Source organism: Ziziphus jujuba, chromosome 8 (genome assembly GCF_031755915.1).
Source record: "Ziziphus jujuba cultivar Dongzao chromosome 8, ASM3175591v1".
NCBI classification, from domain to species: Eukaryota; Viridiplantae; Streptophyta; class Magnoliopsida; order Rosales; family Rhamnaceae; genus Ziziphus; species Ziziphus jujuba.
In genome coordinates, this window is record NC_083386.1 from 26,454,076 (window position 1) to 26,479,467 (window position 25,392).

General features: G+C 33.0%; 6 protein-coding genes across 8 annotated transcripts; 1 reads left to right on the plus strand and 5 right to left on the minus strand.

Moving 5' to 3' along the window:
- Positions 1 to 204: 204 nt before the first annotated feature.
- Positions 205 to 3,081, minus strand: LOC107414750 (probable serine/threonine-protein kinase At1g01540). The gene is made up of 7 exons (XM_025072175.3): positions 2,403 to 3,081; positions 1,740 to 1,841; positions 1,486 to 1,608; positions 1,244 to 1,405; positions 1,004 to 1,127; positions 691 to 900; positions 205 to 545 (listed from the first exon to the last, which is right to left on the minus strand). The coding sequence occupies exons 1-7, from the start codon at positions 2,996 to 2,998 to the stop codon at positions 408 to 410; spliced, it is 1,455 nt and encodes a 484-aa protein (XP_024927943.3). The 5' UTR covers positions 2,999 to 3,081; the 3' UTR covers positions 205 to 407.
- A 1,924-nt stretch (positions 3,082 to 5,005) lies between these two features.
- LOC107414740 (glutaminyl-peptide cyclotransferase) lies at positions 5,006 to 9,447 on the minus strand. 2 transcript variants are annotated; one of them, XM_016022913.4, is made up of 12 exons: positions 9,287 to 9,447; positions 8,904 to 9,182; positions 8,490 to 8,546; positions 8,171 to 8,206; positions 7,784 to 7,848; positions 7,596 to 7,659; positions 7,169 to 7,286; positions 6,815 to 6,912; positions 6,530 to 6,600; positions 6,375 to 6,402; positions 6,191 to 6,245; positions 5,006 to 5,371 (listed from the first exon to the last, which is right to left on the minus strand). In XM_016022913.4, the coding sequence occupies exons 2-12, from the start codon at positions 9,180 to 9,182 to the stop codon at positions 5,259 to 5,261; spliced, it is 984 nt and encodes a 327-aa protein (XP_015878399.3). In that variant the 5' UTR covers positions 9,287 to 9,447; the 3' UTR covers positions 5,006 to 5,258. The 2 variants fall into 2 exon arrangements, with proteins under 2 accessions (XP_015878399.3, XP_048326549.2); XM_048470592.2 differs by lacking the exons at positions 5,006 to 5,371; positions 6,191 to 6,245; positions 6,375 to 6,402 and having other exon boundaries at positions 6,546 to 6,653.
- Positions 9,448 to 10,489: 1,042 nt separating this feature from the next.
- Positions 10,490 to 12,745, minus strand: LOC107414743 (small ribosomal subunit protein eS10z). The gene is made up of 5 exons (XM_016022917.4): positions 12,604 to 12,745; positions 12,442 to 12,490; positions 11,743 to 12,022; positions 11,508 to 11,640; positions 10,490 to 10,844 (listed from the first exon to the last, which is right to left on the minus strand). Exons 1-5 carry the CDS (start codon positions 12,604 to 12,606, stop codon positions 10,764 to 10,766), a joined length of 546 nt encoding a protein of 181 aa, XP_015878403.1. The 5' UTR covers positions 12,607 to 12,745; the 3' UTR covers positions 10,490 to 10,763.
- A 617-nt stretch (positions 12,746 to 13,362) lies between these two features.
- LOC107414737 (protein REVEILLE 6) lies at positions 13,363 to 16,720 on the minus strand. 2 transcript variants are annotated; one of them, XM_016022912.4, is made up of 8 exons: positions 16,377 to 16,720; positions 15,346 to 15,403; positions 14,971 to 15,094; positions 14,712 to 14,882; positions 14,478 to 14,582; positions 14,189 to 14,298; positions 13,989 to 14,048; positions 13,363 to 13,763 (listed from the first exon to the last, which is right to left on the minus strand). In XM_016022912.4, exons 1-8 carry the CDS (start codon positions 16,604 to 16,606, stop codon positions 13,665 to 13,667), a joined length of 957 nt encoding a protein of 318 aa, XP_015878398.1. In that variant the 5' UTR covers positions 16,607 to 16,720; the 3' UTR covers positions 13,363 to 13,664. The 2 variants fall into 2 exon arrangements, with proteins under 2 accessions (XP_015878398.1, XP_015878397.1); XM_016022911.4 differs by having other exon boundaries at positions 14,712 to 14,888; positions 16,377 to 16,719.
- Positions 16,721 to 19,582: 2,862 nt separating this feature from the next.
- LOC107414744 (heavy metal-associated isoprenylated plant protein 39) lies at positions 19,583 to 20,652 on the plus strand. Its single transcript, XM_016022918.4, has 3 exons — positions 19,583 to 19,742; positions 19,868 to 19,943; positions 20,044 to 20,652. The coding sequence occupies exons 1-3, from the start codon at positions 19,737 to 19,739 to the stop codon at positions 20,367 to 20,369; spliced, it is 408 nt and encodes a 135-aa protein (XP_015878404.1). The 5' UTR covers positions 19,583 to 19,736; the 3' UTR covers positions 20,370 to 20,652.
- A 2,446-nt stretch (positions 20,653 to 23,098) lies between these two features.
- On the minus strand, positions 23,099 to 23,816 carry LOC107414746 (uncharacterized protein PAM68-like). Its single transcript, XM_016022921.4, has one exon. The coding sequence runs from the start codon at positions 23,748 to 23,750 to the stop codon at positions 23,193 to 23,195; it is 558 nt and encodes a 185-aa protein (XP_015878407.1). The 5' UTR covers positions 23,751 to 23,816; the 3' UTR covers positions 23,099 to 23,192.
- Positions 23,817 to 25,392: the final 1,576 nt, after the last annotated feature.

Here is a 25,392-nt window from a genome sequence, read left to right on the forward strand (position 1 = left end):
TATATTATGGATACAAATAAAGATTGAATTCTCTTTTTCTTTTCTTTTCTTTTCTTCAATTCCTTATCTCCTACTCCAATAATTAAAGTTCTAGACATGAATAATGCAAATTTATTTCGCAAGTCCTTTTATGAGATTGGATCCTTATTAGATTTTACTCGTCCAGGATATTCACAACATTAAATACAACATCTTTTTGCATTTTAAGTCTGAAAATTTGAATTAGTCCTCAACAATTTGGATATGTACAAACGAATGGAAATAACATGCTAACCAACCTAAATTCTAATGAATGAGCAGAAACTAATATAATAGAGGCAGTTTTCTCTGTAAGATTAAAATGCCTAAATAAAAAAAAAGGAAAATCTTGTGGTGCAAGTGGATGAAGAAAGCAAGGAATACCATTTTCAAAAGTAATATTTCTGGTAGCAATTGGTACTGCTTTCTACTGATGGTGTATCTAAGGGGCTCTCACATAAACTTGCAGCATTATGACTATCTTCTGGGCTAGAACAACAAGAATCCTCTCTCTTTACCTGGCAATCCTTTATTACCCAAACAAAAACAGATTATAAACAGTAAAAAACCAATTTCAGCTGCTGCTATAGAAAAACAAGACCAAAAAAAAAAAAAAAAAAAAAAAAAAAAAAACAAAAACAAAATGAAAATAGTTGGTCTCGTAGTTCTTACATCACCAAGCAGTAAGTCGCGTGGTTCAAGCATGTGAATGATTTCTCCCATTTTAGGCCTATTTTGCATGTCAGGATCGACACAACGAAGAGCGATCAAAAGAATGCGCTTGAGTTCCTTTGAAGAAGGCATTTCAGGCATATTTGGATCCACTACATAAGCAATGTTTTGACTAGCAACCATTGACTTCATCCAGTCAACCAGATATGGCTACAGTAGCATTTAAATCTTGGTCATTCAATGAATAATAAATAAGATATGTTAAAAGTATTGAAAAAAGAAAGAAAAACCCATTTATATATAATTTTCATACCTGCGGTTGATTATGATCCACTGGGTTTCTTCCAGATATTATCTCCATGATCAGTATTCCAAAGCTAAAGACATCTGTTTTCTCGGTGAAAGCACCAGGAGTTGCCTGTTCTGGTGCTATGTATCTGAAAATTCATAAAATTTTATTACATAATTAGCGAATCTTTAAATATATATGGTCATAGAGTATATATCTTAGCATGGTCATAAAGTATATATCTTCGCAAGCACGTAAGCTGACCCTAATGTTTCCATTATCATGAGGCCCCAGTCTGGACCAAAGAGTTTAGCAAGGCCAAAATCAGAAATCTTAGGATTCCATTGGCGATCAAACAAAATGTTGCTTGATTTTAAGCTTCTGTGGAGAATCTTTGGTTCAACATCTTCATGAAGATAGGCCAACCTGCACTAACATAATCACTTTTGATTAGCTAAAAAGAATAAAATACAAATTTATCCTCAATTTAGGGTCCAACATCTTACCCTTTTGCTATTCCTTGAATAATCTTCATTCGGATGCCCCATGTTAGAGGACTGACTTGTGAGGAACATTCATGAATCCAATTATGCAGATTATTATTGTCTACGTATTCGTACACAAGCATCCTAATAAGAAGGATAAATTAAAGAAAGGGGTTTGATTGTCTCATCATTAAAGATGAACAGAAACATTTTCTTAGATTAATTTGGTAAAAGAAATTGAAGGTTTTGGAGTTAAAAACTATAAAAATTGATACCTGTAAGTTCCTTCTATACAGTATCCAAGCATCTTTACCAGATTTTTGTGTCTAACGTGTCCTATTCCCTTCACTTCTGCCATAAACTCCTCAGCATCGCAACTGCTGATTATTATTTCAACATGAAAAACAGAACATGTTTATTTCAAATTCGTGTCATAATCCAAACTAATTGTGATCGATGCTGAATTAGTTCATGTAATCTCAACGCCACTTCATATATCCACGCATTTGGGTGCAAAAAGAATCTTAGATACATACTAGTTCATCTAATTTCATGGTGAGAAAATAGTGTTCACAAGGCAAATTGTCTCTGGCGACCAATCAACTAAGTAATTAATAAGTCAAACACCCTGTAAAACCAGAGGCTGTCCTATCTGATTCTAGGTGTTTCTTTGGCTGTTTAGAACTTTTCTCAGGGTACAAGGATTTGTTATATGGTTTTTTTTTTTTTTTTGTTCCGTTCATTAGAATACTGAAGGAACAAAACCTGAATAAAAGAATATTAGTATTGGCATAGATATCAAAGAGACCAAAACAAACTTCTTTCATAAATTTCAATGAGCAAAACTCTCAGAGACAAAAAGGAACATTCATTTACCATATCATGCTTAATTATAATTTAGTCATTGAGTACAAGTTGAATGAGTTACATATAAATACCTGTTATTCAATATCCTCTTCACTGCCACACGAGTAGTATCAAACAAAATACCGTGATAAACTCTACCATAATCTCCATTTCCAATCAAATTTTCTTTAGCAAAGCCATTTGTTGCTACCTCAATCTCTTTCAGACTAAACCTGCTTCCCCTCCATACTTCCCTTACGACCGGTGAGTACTTACCCATCGATCCAACATCATTTATCATACTACTGTGCGTTGTTCTACTGCCCTGTCTGAACAAATGATCTGACAAAACAGGTCCATGATCTGTCAACTTCCTTGCATTCATCTCTATTTCAGAAATGTTAAGAGGAAGCAGCCTCCTGTCAAGTGACGAAGTGCTCCTATAAGCATTGTGATGATGATCCTTCGAAGAAATGGTTATTGAAGGGAAACACAAACGGGGTTCGTAGGATTTTTTTCTGCGGCGATGGATGATACATCGAAAGAGGAAGAAGAAAATGATTAGTAATATGGATAACAAGAAAATGAAAAATATAAGCAAAACCCATAACTGGAAACCAAACGGTGTTGGCTTTGAGAGATTTTCTTTGACAGATGAAATGTTGGAAACCATGTTGAAGGAGATCATATAATGAGGTTATGAGCTACATGGAAATTGGTAGCATAGCAGCTTAGCTTTGTGTCATGTTCTTTTTTTTCTTTTCAGCAGCAAAACAGAATAAGAAAATTAAAAACTCAAAAAAGGAGAAGAATCTTATAAACTCTAGCTTAACAATATCTATTTGGTAAAATTCAAATCTTAGTTACCAACTAACCGGCGAAAGATTAGTGGGAAGTGGGAAAAGGCCCCGTTGAGGCCACGGGTAGATTCAAGTGGGGAAGGCAGGGGCCACGGCCCCAAAATTTTTGCATACCCCATAATATATTAATATACATCCCCATTGATTTTTCACCTCAAAAAAATAAAAAATAAATAAAATAAATAAAAATAAAAACTACAAAATCTGAAAAAAATGATATATTGACTCTTTAAATTTATTTTTTTAAAAGCCTTTAAATTTAATGTTTATCCTTATATAAATCGTTTATTTATCATAAAGATAATGCATAATATCATATTTGATATTTCATAAAGGTAATTAATTTTTTGGTTTTTATATTGCACGTTTAAATTTAGTATAGATTTATACATTAAACTTTTGATATTTGTTTGAGTTTTAAATTTGAATGAATGTTAATATTTTTTGTCTTAATAGAATTTTAAGATTGTTTTTCATTTCATCTATTTTTGTCTTCTTTTTCTTTTTTTATTCGTTTTAATTGTTTATCATAATTCATTTTAAGATATGTTTTTTTGGGGTTCAAAAAAATTTGTTACATAAATACTTCTAACTTATTATAAGTAATTAGTTTTAGAATTTAAAATTTAAATGTAATGTTTGGAGGCCTGGCAAGGACAACTAGTATCAAAGCGATTGTTTTCTTTTCTTTTTTTGGTTTTTTTAACGAAATCAAAGCCATCGTTTTCTTGATTCCAACTCTCTCTCTATCTATATACAGAAGTGTGGAGTAATCTACATCATCTGTTATAATATTCTTCTCTCTACCTAAGTTGCCCCAATAGTAGTGGCATTTGAAAATGCTGGCTTCGCTGAAAAAAAAAAAAAAAAAAAAATCATTCTTAATCGGCCTCACCTTACAATACTCTCCTCACCACAATTTCTGAATCCCCCCCGGTTAAGGGCTAGGAATATATATATATATATATATATATATATATATTTAAGAAAAAATTTCATATAAAACTTAAAAGTATTTTTTATATTTTTAATTTTTCTTCGAAATAATTTATTTATTGTATAAAAAATGTTATTTAGTTTTGCCAATATTAAGATTTTAGATTCTTAAAAATTCTACGCTAAAACTAATACTATTTCAAAAATATTTTAAAGATAAGATAAATATTACTGAAAATGAGTATGAGTGACACCCGGACAACAGCTATGTTCAGTTTCTTTATGCCTGTGCTTTGTGTAAAGAAAAAATAAACCTGTGCCCTTTAAGCAACAGCACACCGCGTGTATGAGAAACCCAATCGGTTCTAAAGCTGAAAAACCAGAGGCCCAAATCAGAGAAAAAAAAAAAGAAAAATGCATAGTCCATCGCCTTAGAAATTTCTCTTTCCTCTGCTAATATATATACATACATATATACACGTATGTAGCTATATTCTGAAAGCCCCTAATATTTAATTTGTCATTTAGACTAGCAAACTATGTTAACAAAGTTCCACTTTTGAAAAAAAGAAAACCAATAACTTTTCCACCACCATGAACATCTTAGGAAGGAGTTATATTTCTTATTTTAAATGCACCGTTTGATGGTCCACCAACAAAGGACAACCTCCAGCGATTGAAAGAAAGTGGCACACGGAAGAAAAATGAGGATATTTGACACCTCGGTTATCCAGAAGCCCTCATGCCAATTAAATCCATTTAGCCAATATTTTGTCCTGGTTCACTGAAGGAATGATTAAAAAAGAGCCTGAAATTGGCCAACACCTTTGCGCACATATGTAACGTTAAAGTGATGCGCCAACAAATGTGATCATTCATATATGTAGATATACATAAGATGAAAAGAAACTGAGCTCTGTTATGGCCATTCAAAACTCCATTAGTTACATATTGATTTATACACCGGTTAAGGGGTAGTTGCTTCTGTGGGTTTAGTTTACAACAATGAGTGCATTTCTGGGATCTATATTCCTGTGTGTCGGAAAGCTTTGCAGGAGAAAATATACCTTTCAATAGAATCAAATCCAATTGGATAATATTCCTGAACAGCCTTGCAGTAGAAGAACTTCAGTGAAGCAGCAGCTCATGGCTTCAGAAATGGATTGCCGCTCGCAAGCACAACTCTTCAATATCTCCAGCATTCAAATTCTTTTTAATTGGATGCAGCTTGATCTGATAAAGCTTTGGCCATAACTTTCCTGTCACTGCCCATATATATGGGGTTTATTCATATACGACAAGACAATGTTACAATCTCAAGAAACATCCAGTAGAGAGTATTATTAAATGCAAGATTGACCCATCAAAATTTCCGGATAATAGAGCAAATAAATAATCATAATATAATATAATGAAACAATATATATAGCACAATCATGCCACTCCAGGCATCATAGTATCATATCTGTTGCCATACCATAATCTAGCAGCAAGACAGAAAAGGAGTAAATAGAACCCTTCATTTAACAAAATATCAAAGTAACGGGTAGCACTGAAGAGTAGTAGATGCAACAGTGAGGCATTAATTTTGTAAAAACTCAATAATCCTACAGTTGAAAGAGATTGAAAAGAATGTTCTCCACACAATTCAAGCTGAAAATATATAGGTATGAATGCCTACAAAGCAGTTTCTGTCCTTGAGTAGGACAGGAATCTAGTTATCTTTGAGAATTATGCCATGTTCAAAAGAAACCACTAATCCGCAAGTTCAGGTAGATGGTTCTACATATATTCTTTTTTTTTTAAATGGTAACATGTAGAGGGTTCTACTTGAAAATTAAAGATTTGCGAATCATGAATAATTTAAATAACTCAAGAGGATAATGGTAAGCAGAATACAGAATGCTAGCATATGATGATGAAGCAAAACCTACAACCATTTATAAGACATAAGAACGAAACAATTCCTATAGCACCTTACTATATAGCATATAACATACGACATCAATACGGTTCACATATTCCACTGAAGATATATTATTTATTTGTGCTAATAACAATTCAAGGTTCAAAAAATGACATACCGAAAATGCGGCTGTTGTTGCTGTCCCAAGCAATGCCATTTAAAACATCGATCCCCTAGAAGGTTGTAAAATTGCATATATGTTAGGCAACTGAAACAAACAAGAAGTTCACAAATGTGGTTCCAGGAAAGTAATACTGTTTTTCACAAGAACAGAATAAATAGTGTCTGATTTAAGGGCTTACACTATTCCCAGCAGCTATCAGTTCCTTTCTGCAAACATAAAGGTCAATTAAGTCAAAGTTTCACCAAACAAGGGGAGACCTCGATACATTCCATTACTAGAAATGCAATCACAGCAGTCTAACTAATTACGAAGAAAAGAAATTAAAAAAAGAACCTTAAGTTTGGAAGGAGAATCCATCCAAGCACACTGCCACCTTCTGGCGAGATTCTAGCAATGCAGTCTGTCTACACAATAAGAATGTGTTATCTCAGAAGTCAATGCAAGCCAATACAGGAAACTGCAAGTAATACTCAAGCATCACCAACTTTCCAATGTGGTGACATACTTCATTTAATCAAGAAATATTGCATGGTCACCAAAAGACAGAAAAAAAGAAGATTCAAATCATTATGAAAGAAATACTACATGTGCTTATAGTAGTACAGTGCAAATAGATACCTGCCAAACGTTAGCCCAAATTTCTCCATTTATAAACTCCAGCTCATTTAGGTTATGCACTTCATGGCCATTGAATTTAACTATTCCTTTATTAATGACTGCATGAAAGATGAAGAACTAATGGATAAACATGAGAACGGAAACAATGAGGAAACTTACAACCAAACTTTGCAGGATATAAATGGTTCATTAAGTATGGATAAAAAATTAAAAAAAATAAAAGAATAAAATGAAATAAAAAAGCCTATCATGTTTGCTGCTAGAAGTGGAATATTAAATCATAAGGAACTAATGCAGAAAAAACTTCCCAACAATGGATTTGGGAAGAAGGTGGCTACTAAATAGGAAAGAAACCTTTAAATGTTTGAGGGTTGATCTTGTACAAAGTTGACGTCCCATCACTTCCAAACAACACTTTCCCATCTGTTGCCAGTCCCCAACCATCTGTCATCTGATGAGTAAACTTCACAAGCTGCATATAACAAAGTGCCGGAAGAGTTATGACAGACAGATCATTCCCCACACAACAATTCACTCCAAAATTTTGTAGAAATGCACGTTAACGATGACAAATCGGTTCAATTACAAGATGTAAATTAAATGGATAGGTTCAATCCTAGATGAGAACAACAGTATTTTGGCAATTAAACCATTGTGGAACTACCACTCTAGATGGGATGCCATTATATATAGGAGGAGAGAAAGAAGAAAATAGAGGTACATGTACATATATATATATATATATATATACGAAGAAAATGAATGAAGGTAAAGCACAAACTTTGTTTAAATTATTTCTGTCATATATGTAACCAGTTTTCTTCAACCAAATTACTTGGAAAAGCCTACAAAAAGAACATGTAAATTACTAGATTAGCACTTGTGGATTATTCTTTTATATGTCAACCACACTAAAATCACATAATCAAGCAGTTGAAGGAAATGGTAATATGTATTTTACTTACTGACCTTTCATCAATTAGAGTTAAACCCTCACCAAAATCAGAATCATCCATCTCATGAAGAACCTCGACCTGTATCAAATACAAGAATGATTTTGGATTTAATGCTTACTTCCATGTTACAGCCAAGATTCAGATAAATTCAGATTCCACTAGGTTAATATCCCACATTTACATTAATTTGATCGGTAAGATCTAGTTATTTACAAACACAATATCAACAAGACATCTATTCCGGCAGTGTACCAGCTAACCAGCTCTATCCTCACCATTTGATTATTGACAAAAATTGGGATCATATAACTTATTTACTATTAAAATTTAATTCATCTCATATGAATATGGGTACAAAGCTATAAATAGACGAAAGAGTTTCAAAACATTGTTATCGTACCTTCCCAGTTCGAAGAGCTACCTGTCGCACAGATGACTGAAACAATGTAGAATAGATGGTTAAATAAATATTTAAAAAAAAAAAAATTTCAAAATAACTCTAATATTTATAACAAAAAGATGACATTTTTAAAAAGGAAAAACAAAACCCGAAAAGTAGGAAAGTCATTTTAGAAAAAGAGTGGGATCAAAACCCCATAAGATTACTGCTGATAAAACAATTTGCAGACTGTGCCATTAAGAATATTCAAGAATTTTTTTTTAAAAATAATAATAATAATAAAATTACAGGCCAAGATTGTGGAATAAGGCAAACTTACCCGCCGATTAAGCCCAGTTGACTCAAATAGGATGTCATTTCCAGCATAAAGAAGCCCCTGCATATTGACACAGGTTTTAGATATTCCTGAGTAGCATTTTGTCATTTAGGCGTTTCACACACAAAAGAATAATCACCATAAAAATTAATTCCATTTAAATTTTTGAAGTGTATGACTTACTGTGCTATAGCCTGTAATTCTCAAATGAAGCACTAACACAGACAAATAAATAAATAAATAAAACTTAATATTTTGCTTTGTATTCAATCTATCGCGTGCAATATAACGAATTATGAAGTAAAAACCAATTTTATAGGCAAAAAGATTCAAAATTTCGATAATCACAACTAACTGTGAAATCATCAAAATAAAAAGATAAAAATACGAAATAATGTTTCAGGGAATGAACGAAACCTGAGTGAAGGCTTGGGGATCGTGAGGAAACTCATTGACCACCTCGATCGAGTAAACAGGGGTAGATACGGCGTCGTGTTTCAAGTTCCTCCACATGTTTGAGGAAACGCCGAGAAGACCGAAAACGGAGAGAATTAGAAGAACCGAAAAGATGACAGAGGTTTTTCTGTAATTATTGAGATGCGGAGGCCAAGAAGCTGGCATGGTGGAAGAGTTCGATGGGGAAGGCTTGGAGTCCGATCGCTTATTAAGCCTCTTTCTCAGAGCTTTCGAGGCCATCTGATGAAGGAGGAATATTCGTGGATCAGAGAGTCGGTGACGGAACAAAAAAAATAAAAAATAAAAAATAGGGTTTGATGGTGTGCACTGCACCGGCAACTTACAGGTGGTACAATGGCGCTAAAATACGCCGGGAGTTTGGTCCGTTGACTTGGACTTCCAACTTCGGCCGAGAGAGAACAGTGACTTTGTTCCTGGAGCAGCCGAATTAAATTAGTTCTTTTTTTTTTTTTTCAACCAATGCATATCTGCCACGTCGGAGTACTAGGGGTAGTCGATGCACATCAGAACCAAACTTTTGCATTAACATTATATTCGTTTTTTATTTTAATTTTTTGAAAAATTGGATTATATGTGGAGGGTTTCTTTCCTATTTTATGAATTTCAAGAAATTTTAAAAGTGACATTTGGTGCAAATAATTTTTGGAATTCTAAAGAAAAGGAAATTGCTGAGGAGATCTCTGTCCAATTTAATTATATTTCCATAAAATAATTAAAGAGACAGATCTCCAACTTTTAATTCAATTCATTATTATTATTGTTATTATTATTTTTTTAAGATGAAAAAGAGAAGTTTTAAAAGCTTATTCGGTTAGGAATCTCTCTCTTGTTGTTAATCTTAACGCTTATTTTACATTTAGCCCAAAAAAAAAAAAAAACAAAAGAAAAAAAAAATGGGGGCTGTTTTAAAAAGTATCATAACCAATAATAATTACCATAACTTCTTTTTATTTTTTTGGGATAAATTTTTACCATAACTTCATAACTCATTAATGTTGGAGCAATATCCTGTCTGTTTAAAACTATTCATTGGAAAAATGCAACTTATCAATTACCATTGGATCGACGTGCTGATATGGTATAGGTCTCAATTAAAGATATACATTCCAATATAGATTTTTAATTTAAAAAATTTAAACCAAATTGTCCGAAAGGACACCATTGTTATCAATTTAATAGAACGTTGCAACTCTGGAAACAAATGGAAACGAGAACCAAATTTGTCAAAGTAGATGAACTGCAAATTTTAAAGAGAGAGGAAAAAAAAAAAAAAAAAAAAACCAAAGAGAATGAAACTGAAAATGAAACCTTTACTGAACATTGGCTGCGTTGGCATGTTGAAAGACTGATCGCAGCCACTCTTAGGGAGATAAAGAGAAAACAAACTAAAAGGTGCTAAAAACAAAACAACCGAAAAAAAAAAAAAAAAGAAAGAAAAAGAAAGTGGATTTTTTATTTTGGTAAAATAAAAAAGAAATGGACTTGGACATGGTTTTGTTGTCCTGAACGTATAAAAAACTCAAAAATAAAAAAATTAAAAACATAGTAGCATCCAGGCTGATGATCTCATTATATTTAACTAACGAGCACAATTTATAACAACAATTTTCTATGGCACTCGTTTCAAAAACCCAACTTCATTAATTGCTTTGCTAATCCAAAGAAAATTGCTAAATCTACTACAATCCCAGAAACAAACCAGTAGGGAAGAACACACTCTATGGACTTAAACCATCTCTCCTCAGTAAGTTCGTAAGCCCTAAATTTAGTAACAAAATCCTCCTATTGAACAATGAGGATTCAAGAAAAACTTGAACTGGGGGGTGCACCACCACCATAACCTCCACCTCCACGACCAAAGCCAGGCCTTCCACCAGAGCCCTGCAATATGGTAAAAACAAAAGAAGTTTTCAGAATTGTTTCGCAACAGCCAAATTCCTTCTGAAATAAATTCCATCCGCACCAAGGTCAAACCCAGGATTAAGAACAACAAATCACATACCGAGCAGATAAAAATTTGTTGATCAGTACAAAATGCAGTAGCTAAAACATATTAAATTTTTACAATCCCATGGAACCAGATCAAAAAGCAAATTAAGTATAACCGTTTTAGAAACTTGAACAAAAAACAAAAGACTACTTCTACCAGTTCAGTAGGCCAAAAATCCTCTTCTTCATTACAAAAGCATTTACTTACCCTTTACGACTGTATTAGCACTCAGAAGTACCCCACATACAAGTAAAGGGTACATGTGATAGGTAATTTATACCCTAACTGAACAATGAATTGACAAGACAGGGATCCTAACTTCATGAAAAGAACACCAAAACAGAAGCATTACAAGTGTAGAAGCAAGCATAACCACTAATATAATGATTCAGTAAGACTAAAGTATTATACTAAGAAAGCTTTGCATGCTATCTACTATTTACCCGAATATCAAACCAAATAGCTTTCATAATACGAAGATAAACATAGATTTTGAATATCAGGAAATGAAGAAAAATAATAGATAACATTTCCATGAGTGAGAAAATATTTACCCTAAAGGAAGGTTGAAAATCTGCAGGTGCCCCTCCTTTCTCACCAGCAAAATCACCTGAAGGTCCACGAGGACCTCCACGGTATCCATCACGATCACCAAACCTTGAGCCTCCCTCAAAGCGAGGTGGGCCACTAAAAGTTGAAATAGACATAAAATATTAGTCACAGGCATGAAATATTAGCCACATTAACAATGAGAAAGAAAGAAAGAATTTTCGGGAGAGCTTAAATTACCGTGGACGATCACCAGGGGGACCACCCATAGGGCGACTGGGAGGCTTTGCGGATTTCTTCAAGGTAGCGGGCACAATTTCTGATGGAAGATTGAGGTAAGTCCTCAAATGTTCAATTCCATCATTGGTAAGGTACCAATAATAGTGCATCCACGCAAAGGTTTCTCTGACATACTCCTTAGATTTGAAGCTCTGCATCAGTTTGATGACCTGCAGATTTGGCACATCGATCTCTGGGTGCTTGGCAAGATTATAGTCCTTCTTTGCATAACAAACTCCCTCTTTAGATTCAAAATAAAACCCAAAGTTAGATTTTGATAACAATATGGACTCATGGTTTCTCAAATTTGTACTGAGGTAAGCAAGGTTTCAATCCCATTTTTAAATTTACCAAGCACTAAACAACACCGGCAAACACGGATATTAAAGAAAAGAAAATAAGAAAATTGATAACAATTCCCGATAGAACTTTATTTAAGTAAATGGCCGAGTACCTAATTTCCAGCATATAAATGGTATTTCTCAATCATGAAAGTTCCTAAGACTACGACAAAACAAGCTATTAAAGTAATTACCCTGCCTGTTAAATTACTTTTAGTATTTATAAGCATAGAAGAAAATTCAAAACTAACTTCCACAACAAACCAAAACAAAGTGACAAGAAAGTGAATATTACAGAGTGCAGGAGACAGAAAGGAACCTTGAAAGAGGTATTTGCAGATCTCTCTGCGGTTTTTCTCCGGTATAATCTGAAATATTAAGAAAACAAAGTTAGAACCCAAAAAAAAAAAAAAAAAGAAACATAAATATCTGCCAGAAATACAGACAGACGAAATGAGAGGTATATGTAAGCAAGTTCTACCATGGCCACGGGATAACTATACGAGGACGAGGGCGAGTCAAGTGCTTCTCGTTGAGCTTAGGTGGTGCAGACAGTGAGAAAGATTGAGCTCCAAAACCCTAGCTATGATGACGACTTTATATGGATGGAGGAATCGAAGCGGGCCGATTCTGCGATCCACTTGCAGGCCATTCCATTTCATATCTTCTTTAGTAATTGGGCTACAATTATGGGCCGAGTAACTGATTGGTTGGGTTTAGATGGGCCCAACATAGATTAACCCTTTAATTGCAATAATTTTTTTAACGTATATTAAAAATTAACCCAAAAAAAAAAAAAAACCCCAATTATCAAAGTTAAAAAAAGTGAAAAAAAAATTAACGCAAACACTTCCCCCAAAAAATCCGTATTGGCCAGTTTCCGACATTTTTCATTACCGTCTTATGTGGATCCGTTAAAAGATTACTATTTAACGAGGTTTCATATTATTTACTCCCAATAATTTTCCTTTCTGTGTTTTTGATATACACTCCTCGGCAAGTTATTACCATCTTCTTGTTTTTGGCAGCTGGGCGTCAAGGGAGCTATAGCCTATAGGCGTCCAAACCCATAAAAGGCATGCATATATCTAAACCACAAATTAAACACAAAAAAGTGATCTTTTCATTTAACTTGAAATTACATGGCCTAGCAAAATCTGAGCCAAAATGGTTCATCCATGTCGGATAAACTTTACCATAGCGAAAATAGGAATTTATGCTGTACAAAATGGCAATCATGTACAACAACCGAACAACTACATACATAAAATCCAAATGTGAAATTACAAAGGAAAGGGATAGATATATATACATGATACGAGAATTACAAAATTTATTGACATACTGAGTTGTACTGAGTTGTCAATAGCCTTACAACTCTAGAAAATTTTATGCAGGTACAGATAACTATCACTTTATATGCTACTTGAAGCTCTTTGATCCTCATACGTCTTCCCAGCAGTTTCTCTGGTTACCCTCGGTATAAATTGCAAAAGCAGCCACAGCTAACAAAATAAGAAGAAAGCTCATGTACTATACAAACTATGCGACATTCATAGGTCGATCATTATTAATGATTTTATTTGCACCACTATTATTTGTTGTCTCAGAGTCAGTCTCATACGATGATAGCAACCTCCTCTGTATCAAGAGAGAAAAATCAAAATATTAGCCAGCATATAACACCAGTATTTAACTAGGACCAAGAACAATACAAAAAAAACCTTATATGATCTACTAGACCAAAATGGAATTTGACATCTTAAAGAACATGTTTAACCAAAGGGTTACTATTTCTCAGTCAAACAACAAAGAAATGAAACAACCAGAAGTGGAAAGTAAAGCTCAGCAAAACCAACAACTTACATGATCTTCAAAATCAGGGCTGGTAAGATTGATTGACAGGTTTCTCATTAACAATAGCACCTGCATAGGAGCCAAAGTAACATTCAAATTACAAAAGGTATTCATGTGAGAATGCTTGCTGAGGATTTAGCACTAATATTGTTACCAAACATTATTATGTTAACCAGCTATTTCATTGATATAATGACCCAAAGACATACCGTCTCAACATCGATTGGGTCCATCTTCTTAAGTTTCTGCAGATGATCTCTAGCACCAGGATCAAAGACACTACCAATGAAGCTATATACTTGAGAAAAGTCAGGCAGAACTGCACCAAACAAATAGGAATTATGAAGTCAAACGAAACAAACAATAACAGCAGCAAAACAAGTTCTATATCCATATTGTTTAAAAACAACACATAAAGTCACCAAATGGCTATGCGCATTAACCACAATCCCAGAATTGTCTGAGAATCCACAGATATGCAGGACTTTCAAGTCTTACCTCTGAGTGGATGATTATTATTCCCCTGATCAGTTGTTTCACCAGGAGGTCGAATTCTTGGAGTGCTTTCGGTGCTACTGCAACAGTTATTTGCCACAGTTGGCACTGCAAAGCAAAGTTGAAAAGACATTCCGTTTAGATGTCAAGTTTATCATAAACACCATTAATACCCAGAAACTTGGATATAATCAATACTATTATGTTAGGAAAAAATAAAAAAAGTTAAAATTAAACCTTTTGTCCCATTGGATACATTGACTGTCTGTGCAGAATTATTTGTCCAGGTAGAAATAGCAGCACCAGTAATGGGACTTCTATGTACTGTTGAGGAATCTGGCATTTGGACACACCCAGGTTCAACCAAAGCAGATGACGACTGAAAGGCCCCTGACAGTTGTGTGAGTGCTGGAGCTGACAGCAAAAACAATATATAAGCCAAGTTCCGGTAAGTTAACTTCACCACAGATATACACACCAAAGAACACATCCACACCATTTTTAGAAGCTTTCTGAGGGTATGGATGAGCAGCCTTCCGTTTTGGCCGAGGTGGAGGTAGATGTTCACTTGTCCCGCTCTTCTGAACCTTCAGAAAGTATTTCTGTGCATGACTACGTATCTGCAAAAGTGCATTTCGTATGGTATTGGTATTTGTTTCAACATGAGATGTTAGCTCTATTAATTATGCCACTTCAGGAAAACATAAATGAGATTTTTTAACAATAACTAAAAAAGCAAGCATGAGGAAAGAACATAGCCATAACATAAGGCAATAAACAAATGAAACACATATAAAAACATGGCAAAAATAATAAAAACAGATTTAAAACAGTAGATAATAGAAATGATGTTTTGCAGAGTAGAGCATACCTGTATAACAGTCTTCGACCCAACAAATGCTTCAATTTTTTTCCAATCACGGTCAAAGCTGAACACAATCAAGGGACATTAAAAAAAGGAGTCAGTGAATAATCCAGAATCACTAAAGCATAAAACTGAATGAAATCCTTGTCATTGAACAAGTAAATTTAGCTTTACCCTCAAAAAGAAGCTTTCCACCACAACCCTTTTTAACTTCACTAGTTAAGATCCCAATGGACAAAGCACCTAAATTGATTTAATAGAGGAAATATAAATTCCTCTTTCTCATAAGGGTGACGTAACATGAATGTAAAAAGCATCTAGCCACAGAACTGTTGTAGATTAAAAGATTTTCTCATTTTTATCTCCATAAATACATCATGTAATTGTGGCAAAAATAGAGTCCCAATATTTCAAGAAATGAGCACTATGTTCTTATTTCTTAAGAGATAAAATAAAAGTAAAATTTAAAAATAAAAACAAGAAGAATAAATATTTTAGGTTAAAACAATTGCAAGCAGCATGAACCCGCTTACTTTTGGCAAGAGAAGAACGCATAACAGCATGGGTAAATGTTACCAAATAATCGCATAAATCCTGATAAAAAGAGCAGTTTTTACTTTTTTTTCTTTGTTAATATTGTCAAAAAGAAAATAAATTTTACATCATGGATTAAAAAAATGGCCAATGTCCAAAGCAAAGCAGACTAAATCCACCTCCTTAAAACCGAGAAAAGAAACTATCTGTAAAACTCCATTTAATAACATATTAAAAAAGTGAAGAATTTGTAAAGATGTTGAAAATTTCTTAAGCAAAGCAAATAAAAAAATATAAAAAAAATCATTTCCAAAATGAAAAACATTCTTCCATCTTCCTAACAAATTTGCTATTTGACAGCGAACAGAGTCCAAATCTGTCAAACCCGCTTCAAAAACCTAAAACCCTAAATCCCGATTCACCAATTAAACACATACGCAATAGAGAGAGAGAGAGAGAGAGAGAGAGAGAGAGAGAGATATGAATTGTAAGGTATAACTTACAGTTGGAGGGCTTCGAGAAATTTGTCGTGCTCAGGCTCAGTCCAGCTCTCTCTGGACTTGGTGATGGTGTAGGGTTTCCGGATCTTCTTAGACAGATCCTCCGACGACGAAGAAGTCGACGCCGTTGTGGCAGTGGCGGTGATAGTGGCGAAAGGTCCGAGTCCGGGTAACGCCATTCCGTTCGGATCCAGAAAGAAGCCCTCCGCCGGGTTCGGGTTCTTGGATACCATAAAGAGAATGAAAAGAGAAAAGAAAAAATGAAAACTGGTGGTGGGTTTTAGCTTCGGTGGAAGAGACGACAAATTACACCTCCTGTTGAACCCTTTTGGTTTAATTTTAAATGTGAAGACTCGAAAGATGATTTGATTATATACGTCCTAGGTTTTGGTGCTTGAGAATATTAGCCAATAGTTGATCGCCACGATTGAACATTGAACATGTGAAAATTAAAGCGTAACAATTAAGCATAAATAATGTTCAATAGATGTGCTTCATCATCCACGTGTTGTGTGGCCTATATTTTGTCCCAATTAAAATCTTCTACTTATTTCATAAAACTATATATATAAATATATTACTTTTGTCTAAAGTATTTCAGAAATATAGATATATCATCATAATCCATATTAACAATTATTAATAATAAAAAACAAGTGACATGCTTTCAATAGAATCAAAGCATTGTTTATCTACGAGTATAAGAAACACTAATAAAAATGTTAGCTATATTTGAAATTTGTCAATAATTTAGCATCTTAATCGGAAAATGTTAGATTATTTATTGTTAACTTAAAGGAAATGGAATAATGATAATGAAAAGAAAAATAAAATTACACGTTATTTCATTAAACTTTCAATGAAAAATAATCAAATTCATACGATTTTAATCCAGATTTTCTTCAAAAAAAAATTTATGAGTTAATAAGAAAATTTATAGGTTGAAAAAGCATACGCGATGTAGGTGATTATATCTCCAGTAGAAAACAACATCGGATGAGGAGGAAAGGTGGTGCACTGTCACTGAGAGAGTCGGTTATGGGAGAGAAAAAGACAAGGAGGATAAAATTTTGCTTGTTTAGGAAGCCACGTGGCAGACACATTTAAGTGATGAGGTGTTGGGGACGAAATCTATGATGATCTGATGCGACCCATATCCCTCGGTGAGTTTTTTTTTTTTTTTTGAAGAGAAGAGATCCCTCGGTGAGTTAGTGGCCATAAACCTGCTTCAGCCTACGACGCATCACACAAGACTAAGATATTTTATGTGGGACCTCCCCATTTTGCTTTTCATGTGAGGTTGTCAAATATCTCATATATATATATATATATATATATATTTTTTTTTTTTTCAACCAATGAACAAAAAAAATTAAAATTATTTACTTTTTTTTGGGTAAATAAATTTCTTGCACGTTTTGATTTTCTTTGCATTCTTTTAAATTTTTCTTTGATTAAAATAAACTGAACAATATTTATTTATATATGTCAACGTCAGATTTTCAAAACCATAAAACCTTTTTTTTTTTTTTCAAATTTTCTTTTACTCTTTTTAATTACATGTAGTACGTGATATTTTACATATTTTAAATTGGACTTATGAGTTAGTTGGATGAAATTTTTGGACTTAAAAGTGGTATATTCAGGCTAACAAAATTGAACTGGACAAAGCCCAAAACAAAAATCATATGGGTCGACGCTGAATCCATTGTGCATTTGTTTCTCGTCTAGACTTTGGGTTTTAGCATGTGCAAGCGGGCCTTCAACGGCCCCAATATGTACAAGGGAAATTACGTCCACGTGCGAAAGTAGACATGGTGGATGTCAAACTCGGAAAGATTGTGCCAAGAATTAGTGAGCAACACGGTTATAAGCTCTTATGCAACATTATTTTTTTTAGTCAATTCCCTATTTGGGTTAGTACATCATTGTCAAATTTACCGTACAATTTTACAATTTTATTGAGATGAGGATAAGACTATGTAAAATCTTTGTAGCTTCTCCTCCATTTGTGATTTTAAATGGATGGAGTACACCATGAGGCACAAATGAAGTTTATTAGAAATTGAATCTACAATTTTAGATTCATAAAGTCGGAGAATGATGGTTTCTTTCCATTTATTCCACCCTCGGATGCTTATGTGCAACATGTTATTAATATGATAAGTGAAAATAAATTATATGATATTAAGTCTGAGCTATATAACTAATTTCTTCAAGTAGGTAATCGTTGATAGAAAAAGCTTTCATTTCATTTCAAAATCCCATCAATTGTTGATATGAATTATTTTTAATGCAACAATTTTTGACCAAGCTCCACCACCCATTGCAAACCGAGCTTTTACAATAAATCCAATCTAATTTGAATTTCGCTTAGTCCACTCCAAAATTATTTTTTATTATAACATAGATGAGGGAGATATTTTGCTAGATCAAACATTTAACTTTAAATTGAAAGTGTATTTTTAATTATACAATTATTAGGCTAAAGCTATGAGTAACACTAATACGAGAAAGGTAAAAAGAAATTTGGAATATCACCTTATGGAAGGTAATGTAAAACCAAAAGAGTACATTTAATATACCATGCAATGTCTAAACCGTTACTCTTTTTTTTTTTTTTTTTTTTGGTGGCTGAAAATCTAAACCGTTACTCATGTCACATAAATAAATGTCAAGAAAATTATAAATACAAGCGGGGATGGTCTTGTTTACAATTTCTTCCTTTTTTTTTCTTTTTTTTTTTTCCCTCCTTGGTTGACTTGACTGGATGAAGCTTACGCCACAAGAGTAAAAATAAGAGAAGAGAGAGAAGGCAAATGAAGGACGCAAGAGGCAGGCGAATGCCGCGTTTAGGCTGTACATCTGTCCATGGACCCCACATAGCACTGAGGTTATTGGACGGGTGAGACTAACACGCACAAAGGATACTTCCTGGAAAGTTAGGTCCCGACTCAACTTTTTGATCGGACTGAATTTTGATTCAAAAAAGTGAGCTGAATATACGACGTCGTTAAATACGTACGAAAGCACTCGGAGGAAAAACTTAAAAAAAACAAAAAAGAAAATGGTGTGCGATGCTTTACATTATAATTAACTCTGTGGGGCCGACCAGCGTCCTGTACAAGAAAAAAAAAAGGATTTATTGACCGTCGGCTTCCTATTTGCTTTGACTTGAGTTGACTGATGATTGCATTCCACTATAAATCAAGTTTCCAACTCTCTCCCCCAGCAGTTCACGAACATCTCTCTCTCTCACTCTCTCTACTTCTCCCCCAAAATCCTTCTGCTTTTGTTGCCTTCTTAGTTTGGCTTCTCCCCTTCATACTTAATCCTTTTTCAGATCTCTCAAACTCAACAAAAATGAAGGTTTGGCTTCTAGTTTTCTTTTTCTCATAGCAAGCTGTCATGGGTTTCTTTCTCTGAGTATACAAATTTCAAATGATTTATGGGTTTTGATCTAATGAGTTCCTTCTTTGTTTTTTTAATGACAGAAAGTGGTGTTGAAGTTGGACTTATACGAAGACAGAGCCAAGAAGAAAGCTATGAAGACAGTCTCTGGCCTTTCAGGTATTGTTTTTTTCCTTTATAAATCAGCAAAATGTTAAGTTGTTATTAATCTCTGTATTAGATACTGAGTTCTTAATTTGGTATGGTAATAACGTTTCAGGGGTTGATTCAATTTCCATGGACATGAAGGACAAGAAATTGACAGTGATTGGAGATGTAGATCCGGTGGATCTAGTGAGCAAACTGAGGAAGATTTGCTCTGCAGATATACTCTCAGTAGGACCTGCAAAAGAGCCAGAGAAGAAGAAAGAGGAACCAAAGAAAGAGCAGCCAAAGAAGGATGAGAAGAAGAAAGATCCGAAGGAAGAATTGGCTGAGTTAGCCAGGATATATCAGCAGGCTTACCCTTACCATCCCCAGGCCAACGCATATTATTACCATGTAAGAAGTGCAGAGGAAGATCCTAATGCTTGTGTTATCTGTTAATTTCAGATTTATCTGAAATTAAAGAAAAAATAAACAAATAAGAAGAAGAGGGAAAGGGGGTGGGGGAAAAGCCAAAAAAAAAAAAAAAAAAAAAAAATGAAGAAGAAGAAAGAAAGAAAGTACAAGTTGGTGAAGAAGAATTTTTTATTTAATTTTCTGAGTTTTTCACAGTTTGGTGTTGAGATGGAAAAGAGAGGTGATATGTACAGTTAAGAAGTGTTGGATTAGTCTTTGATGTTATTATTATTCCAGATGAAATAAATAGAATTTTGCTATTACCAAATGAGTTAGCATTGCTTTTGTCTCATAATATTATTTCTTCTCGAATAGCCCTGTGCTGGGTTGAACTTTTAAAATTAATGAGTTAGTGAGCTATATAATTATAAACTTTTGTTAATATATTATATAAAAAAATACTTTATTAATACAGAACAAAAAAAAAGCTTTTTTTCTTTATAAAAATAAAATTTTATTGCTTAATAGCGTATAATTACTGTATATGAAATGAAGGCCAAGGTCTAATTTACCAATAAAAAAAAAATAAATAAATAAAAGGACGAGGTCTAGCTCCTTGCTTTTTTATGCAATTTGAGTGGAATAATTGAAAAATATAAATATGAATTAAATGTAATATATTCATTAATTTGTAAATTTATATTTTTTATTATTTACAATATAAATTTTTTTTTTGGGGAGCCATTTTTAGTGTTTTAAATTCATAAAGACGAACTAAACTATTGATGATTATTTTAAAAACCAAACTATTTTGGATCATAAGACCTCCTTCCCCATCTTTTGAATTCTATAACAATAGAAGAATTTGAAATCTTTCCCTCATGATTTTTTTTTTTTTTGGTTTTTATAAATATATATATTGTTGCATCTTTGTCGCTCTTAAATGGAAGTATCCAATTAATTTAAAAAAAAAACTATTTTTTCAAATTTTAAATTCAGATTCATATTTATATATTCTATTTGTATTCTTATTCATTCCTTTAAAAAAATTTACAATTTGTCCTCTAGTGTTATTGGAGTAGAAGGTTAAGCACTAAGCTACATTTTGTAATTTATCAAAAAAAAAAAAAAAACATTTGTATACTGTACGCAATCAGATAAATAGATATATGTCAGCACGATTCATAACAATGGAGAAATTAGGGAAAACAGCAAAAGAAAACGTCGACTTCAACAAATTCAAGATTACCACAAAACTTTTAGAAAGTGACCTTGAGTTGAGCCGCCCAAAATGATGACATTATTACAAGGATATGCAAATTCAAGTTTTCAACAATGACATAAGCTAGCCAACTTTATCACACTTTTTTAAATTTAATTTTATAACAACGACGTGAAGGTAAAGGTGAAGCAATAACGTGGAACGGTCCAAATTGATTTCATAGTGCCACAAAAATACTATATGTTAAGACAATTTTACGATGAAACTTTTTCAATGGTTGCATTTTTAAAAAAATTTAGACCACGATGGGAATTCATGGTTCTGTATAATTATTTCTTGAAATAAGAAAACGTCTTTATCAAGAATTGGAATCAAGACTGGTTTTTGAAATATTATGGTATTTAATGGTTATCATAATCAAATATGGTCAATGGCACATGCCTTTTGCAAAATAAAATAATCAATACATACGTCCATATGATAAGATCATCTCACATTATTAGCTGTAACTTTGTTTAGCTTCTCTTCATGTCGTTTTTTATGTCTATTTAGCGTTTGGTCTATGTAGCCAGCCACTTGGACTTTTAGTACCGAAAGGAAAATTAAAGATTAAACTAGTAATAAATGATAAATTAAATGATTTTAACTTAGAGATAATTACACATATATCAAAATTTTTTTTTTTAATATTTATGAACTCATATATCAACTTCATGATTCTACATTTTCATAGCTATCTATGAATCATATTAGATTTGAAGGATCTTGTACTCGACGCCCCCAGTAAGAAATTTTTTTGGTTGGTCGACAAATTTTTTTTATTTTTATATTTGAAAGTGACAAATTATTGTGTTATTATAAATTAGTTGTTAAGCACAAGATGCGGAGATGGAATCAATCTATATTGTAAGAACTCAGATCTGTAGGAATTAATTATTATCAAGGTGATCTGGAAAAATATAACTAATCAATGTTAATATTTGTTAATTATATGGTGATTAAATGTATCTAGATATATGATATAATTGATTAATAAATAACTAATAGTAAATAAGTTAATGGAGGCCTAAAGCAATGGTTAATCTTTCATGGAACATTGTGCAGGATCTGCTAGTCAACTAGGAACTTAATAATAATTATTATTATTTTGAAAAAGTAACTTAATTAATTTGAGATAAACATATACAGAATACTGATTGCTGACTGACTTGAGAGTGGTTATGACTGGGACAATTTGAAAGGATCATTTAATTAAGTGGTTAATTAATTGTTCATGGAACACAATGTGCAGGATCTGAAAGTCAACATTGGATTGCTTAATCAATCTATTAAGTAGAGTTAATAGTAGAGCACTTATTTGAGAGTGATTATCATCATTAAGACAACTTGGAAGAATACCTTACAGAAACTACCAAAAAATTACCTAAATAAATGACTAGACTACAATAGTCCAGTGTGTATATTAGGCAAAAAATAAAGTTGTTTTTTCTTTTATTGTACTTTTAGATAAGTATATATATATATATATATATATATATTAAAAAAAAACGGATAACCATGGAAATTCATGTATTATACAAAAGAAAGAAATACTAATGCTCCTGTAAATTCATCAAATATTTATTGCCAAATAATTAAAAAAAAAATTATGAAATATTGCTTTTGTCCTCGTCTTCTTCCTCCTTCCAAATCTCAACCCAATTCTGTTGTGCTTCTTCCAAACCCAAAAGCGAACCTTTCTTGTCTGGGTTCCAACTTGTAGACAAAGCCCCATAAGGAAGCCCAAGGGCTGATGTCCCAAAAAAGAACAACGTTGTCAAGAATGGTACCCAAAGTGGCACATCCCATAGCTGTTGCTCCTTAACCACTCCGAAGAATTTCAACACTGCTATACCAACAGCCATTGGAAGACCCACAGAAACAGCAATTCTAACAAGCATTCTCTCAAACACCACCTGGGGAATCTCCTCGTTGTCTCCATTACCATCCTTGTTGGAGAATTCATTTGTGGGCTTTTGTTTTATGGTACTATTGGCCGGTGCATTGCTGCCAAATCCTTTGGCATTGGCGTGTGGATAAAGGGTTTTACTGTGACGGTTTGGGATTTGCAGGGTTGTGTGGTGGTGGGTTTGATTTTTCAGTTTCCATGGAGAAGATTTTGAAAGGAAGAGAGATGGTTGAGAAGAACAAACCAGAGTTTTCATGGTTGTTTTTTTTTATGTAAATTCCATTTGAGCATTATGTTTTGCATATTCTTATGGATAGAAATCTTATCCAAAAACCAAATGAATGGTGTTGGGGGAGACTTTGTTTTGTTTTATTAGAGAGATATTTCTTGCCTTTTATCTCTTCGTGTCTTTTTTTGTTTGGAAGATATTTCTGGTAATAGAAATATAGGAAAATTTCACATTCGAAATGTAGGAAAATAGAAATTCCTTTTTGCAATTAAATTCTTAATAAGCATGAGATATGAACATAACTTCGTATTAAGCTGTCATCTGAGTCACCTATATGATTCCATCATATCCAAGAGCATTTAATGAAAATGGCCCAGTTATTTTTTTCTAATATAAATATTTTGTTTACATTTATTCTTCCTGACTAAGAAATATGTTGAATATTTTACATTTTAACTCTGCGTTTGGCTACCAAATCAAACCACAGCCTGACCGATTAACATGCTTATTTCTTTGCTATGCTACCAACAGACATGACTATCAAAATGATAATAATAACAATAATAATAAAAAAATTAAAAATTGAAAAACAAAGAAAAATAAAAAAAGGGGATGTTTTTTCTGTTTCCTCCTCCTTTATTTATAAAGCTTGTTGGATTCAATATTTCAATTTTGTCGGTTTTAAGTTTCAATTTTCCATAATAGGAAAATATGAAAGTATACTTTTCAGCCAAATGAAATTCATTTTGATTTTTTTTAATACATTTCATTTGCATGTAGTTTTCTTTACATTATTACTCCAATAGAAACTAGAGAGAGACCCTGGAGAGCCATGAAAATGGCGGCCATATCAAGTATGATATGTCCCATTAAACATAATTGCGTAAAGGACACTTCTTTATGTATTACATGCGCTAACAGAATCTTTTGCTAAAATACATGATATGATATGTCACAGAGTTTTTCAAACGCTAATGATTATGCTGTATGATTAGGGTCCAATATTAGCTGATATTTTCTTGATGTACAAGGGAATCGAATAAAAAACACATGATAAATAAATAAATAAAGTAAAATGTAATTATTATTATTATTTTTTAAAAAGATGGGTAGAGACAAAAGGTATGTACTGCCAAAAGAAGCCTTGAGACAACATAAACTCTATTGATAGAAGCTTTATGAATCAATGGGTTTGTTAGAGCTTCTCATATGACTTTCTTGCAATCTGCAAAAGTAAAAAGTTAGATGTTAAAAAGGTTGTTTCATATGACAGAGAATACTAAATGGCTTCAGTGTATCCGAGAATTGGTCTCTCAAGCACAATTCATGGATAAGAATATCCCAGAATTAGAATTTTTTTGGTCAGCAAATTAAAAGTTTTGAGCGTCTAACTTCGTTTACATTCCAGCTCCAACTATTAGAGTTTGCTCCTTCTATTATTTTTTATTTTATTTTATTTTTTTCTTTCATGTTTCTATGAGCTATCTGATCAAATAAGGGATCAGAGCGCTCCAAGTGTTCGAACTAGTCGTTAATGGTTGGCTACTATTCATGAAAATCATCACCAGGTACGAATTTCAACAAAGATATCAAGTCAAAAGGGAAGCAGAAAATATCGAAATTTCGCCGAGCATTCCTTTTTTCTTTGCTTCAATTGGAAATGGTATAG

What these genes read in the sequence shown, in the direction of transcription:
- LOC107414750 (XM_025072175.3), bottom strand. Translation starts at nt 2,998, where the DNA reads ATGATCTCCTTCAACATGGTTTCCAACATTTCATCTGTCAAAGAAAAT. An exon ending in TGGATCATAATCAACCGCAG is followed by an intron (nt 901 to 1,003) that starts GTATGAAAATTA and finishes ATGCTACTGTAG; the next exon opens with CCATATCTGGTTGACTGGAT. An exon ending in GCGACTTACTGCTTGGTGAT is followed by an intron (nt 546 to 690) that starts GTAAGAACTACG and finishes TGGGTAATAAAG; the next exon opens with GATTGCCAGGTAAAGAGAGA.
- LOC107414740 (XM_016022913.4), bottom strand. Translation starts at nt 9,182, where the DNA reads ATGGCCTCGAAAGCTCTGAGAAAGAGGCTTAATAAGCGATCGGACTCC. An exon ending in CAACCCTCAAACATTTAAAG is followed by an intron (nt 6,913 to 7,168) that starts GTTTCTTTCCTA and finishes TCTTTCATGCAG; the next exon opens with TCATTAATAAAGGAATAGTT. An exon ending in ATTCTCCTTCCAAACTTAAG is followed by an intron (nt 6,403 to 6,529) that starts GTTCTTTTTTTA and finishes TTATGTTTGCAG; the next exon opens with AAAGGAACTGATAGCTGCTG.
- LOC107414743 (XM_016022917.4), bottom strand. An exon ending in CTGCAAATACCTCTTTCAAG is followed by an intron (nt 12,023 to 12,441) that starts GTTCCTTTCTGT and finishes TTGAATCTAAAG; the next exon opens with AGGGAGTTTGTTATGCAAAG. An exon ending in ATTTTCAACCTTCCTTTAGG is followed by an intron (nt 10,845 to 11,507) that starts GTAAATATTTTC and finishes ACCATATTGCAG; the next exon opens with GGCTCTGGTGGAAGGCCTGG.
- LOC107414737 (XM_016022911.4), bottom strand. Translation starts at nt 16,606, where the DNA reads ATGGTATCCAAGAACCCGAACCCGGCGGAGGGCTTCTTTCTGGATCCG. An exon ending in TGTATCCAATGGGACAAAAG is followed by an intron (nt 14,583 to 14,711) that starts GTTTAATTTTAA and finishes TTTGCTTTGCAG; the next exon opens with TGCCAACTGTGGCAAATAAC. An exon ending in GCCCTGATTTTGAAGATCAT is followed by an intron (nt 13,764 to 13,988) that starts GTAAGTTGTTGG and finishes CTCTTGATACAG; the next exon opens with AGGAGGTTGCTATCATCGTA.
- LOC107414744 (XM_016022918.4), top strand. An exon ending in GACAGTCTCTGGCCTTTCAG is followed by an intron (nt 19,944 to 20,043) that starts GTATTGTTTTTT and finishes ATAACGTTTCAG; the next exon opens with GGGTTGATTCAATTTCCATG.
- LOC107414746 (XM_016022921.4), bottom strand. Translation starts at nt 23,750, where the DNA reads ATGAAAACTCTGGTTTGTTCTTCTCAACCATCTCTCTTCCTTTCAAAA.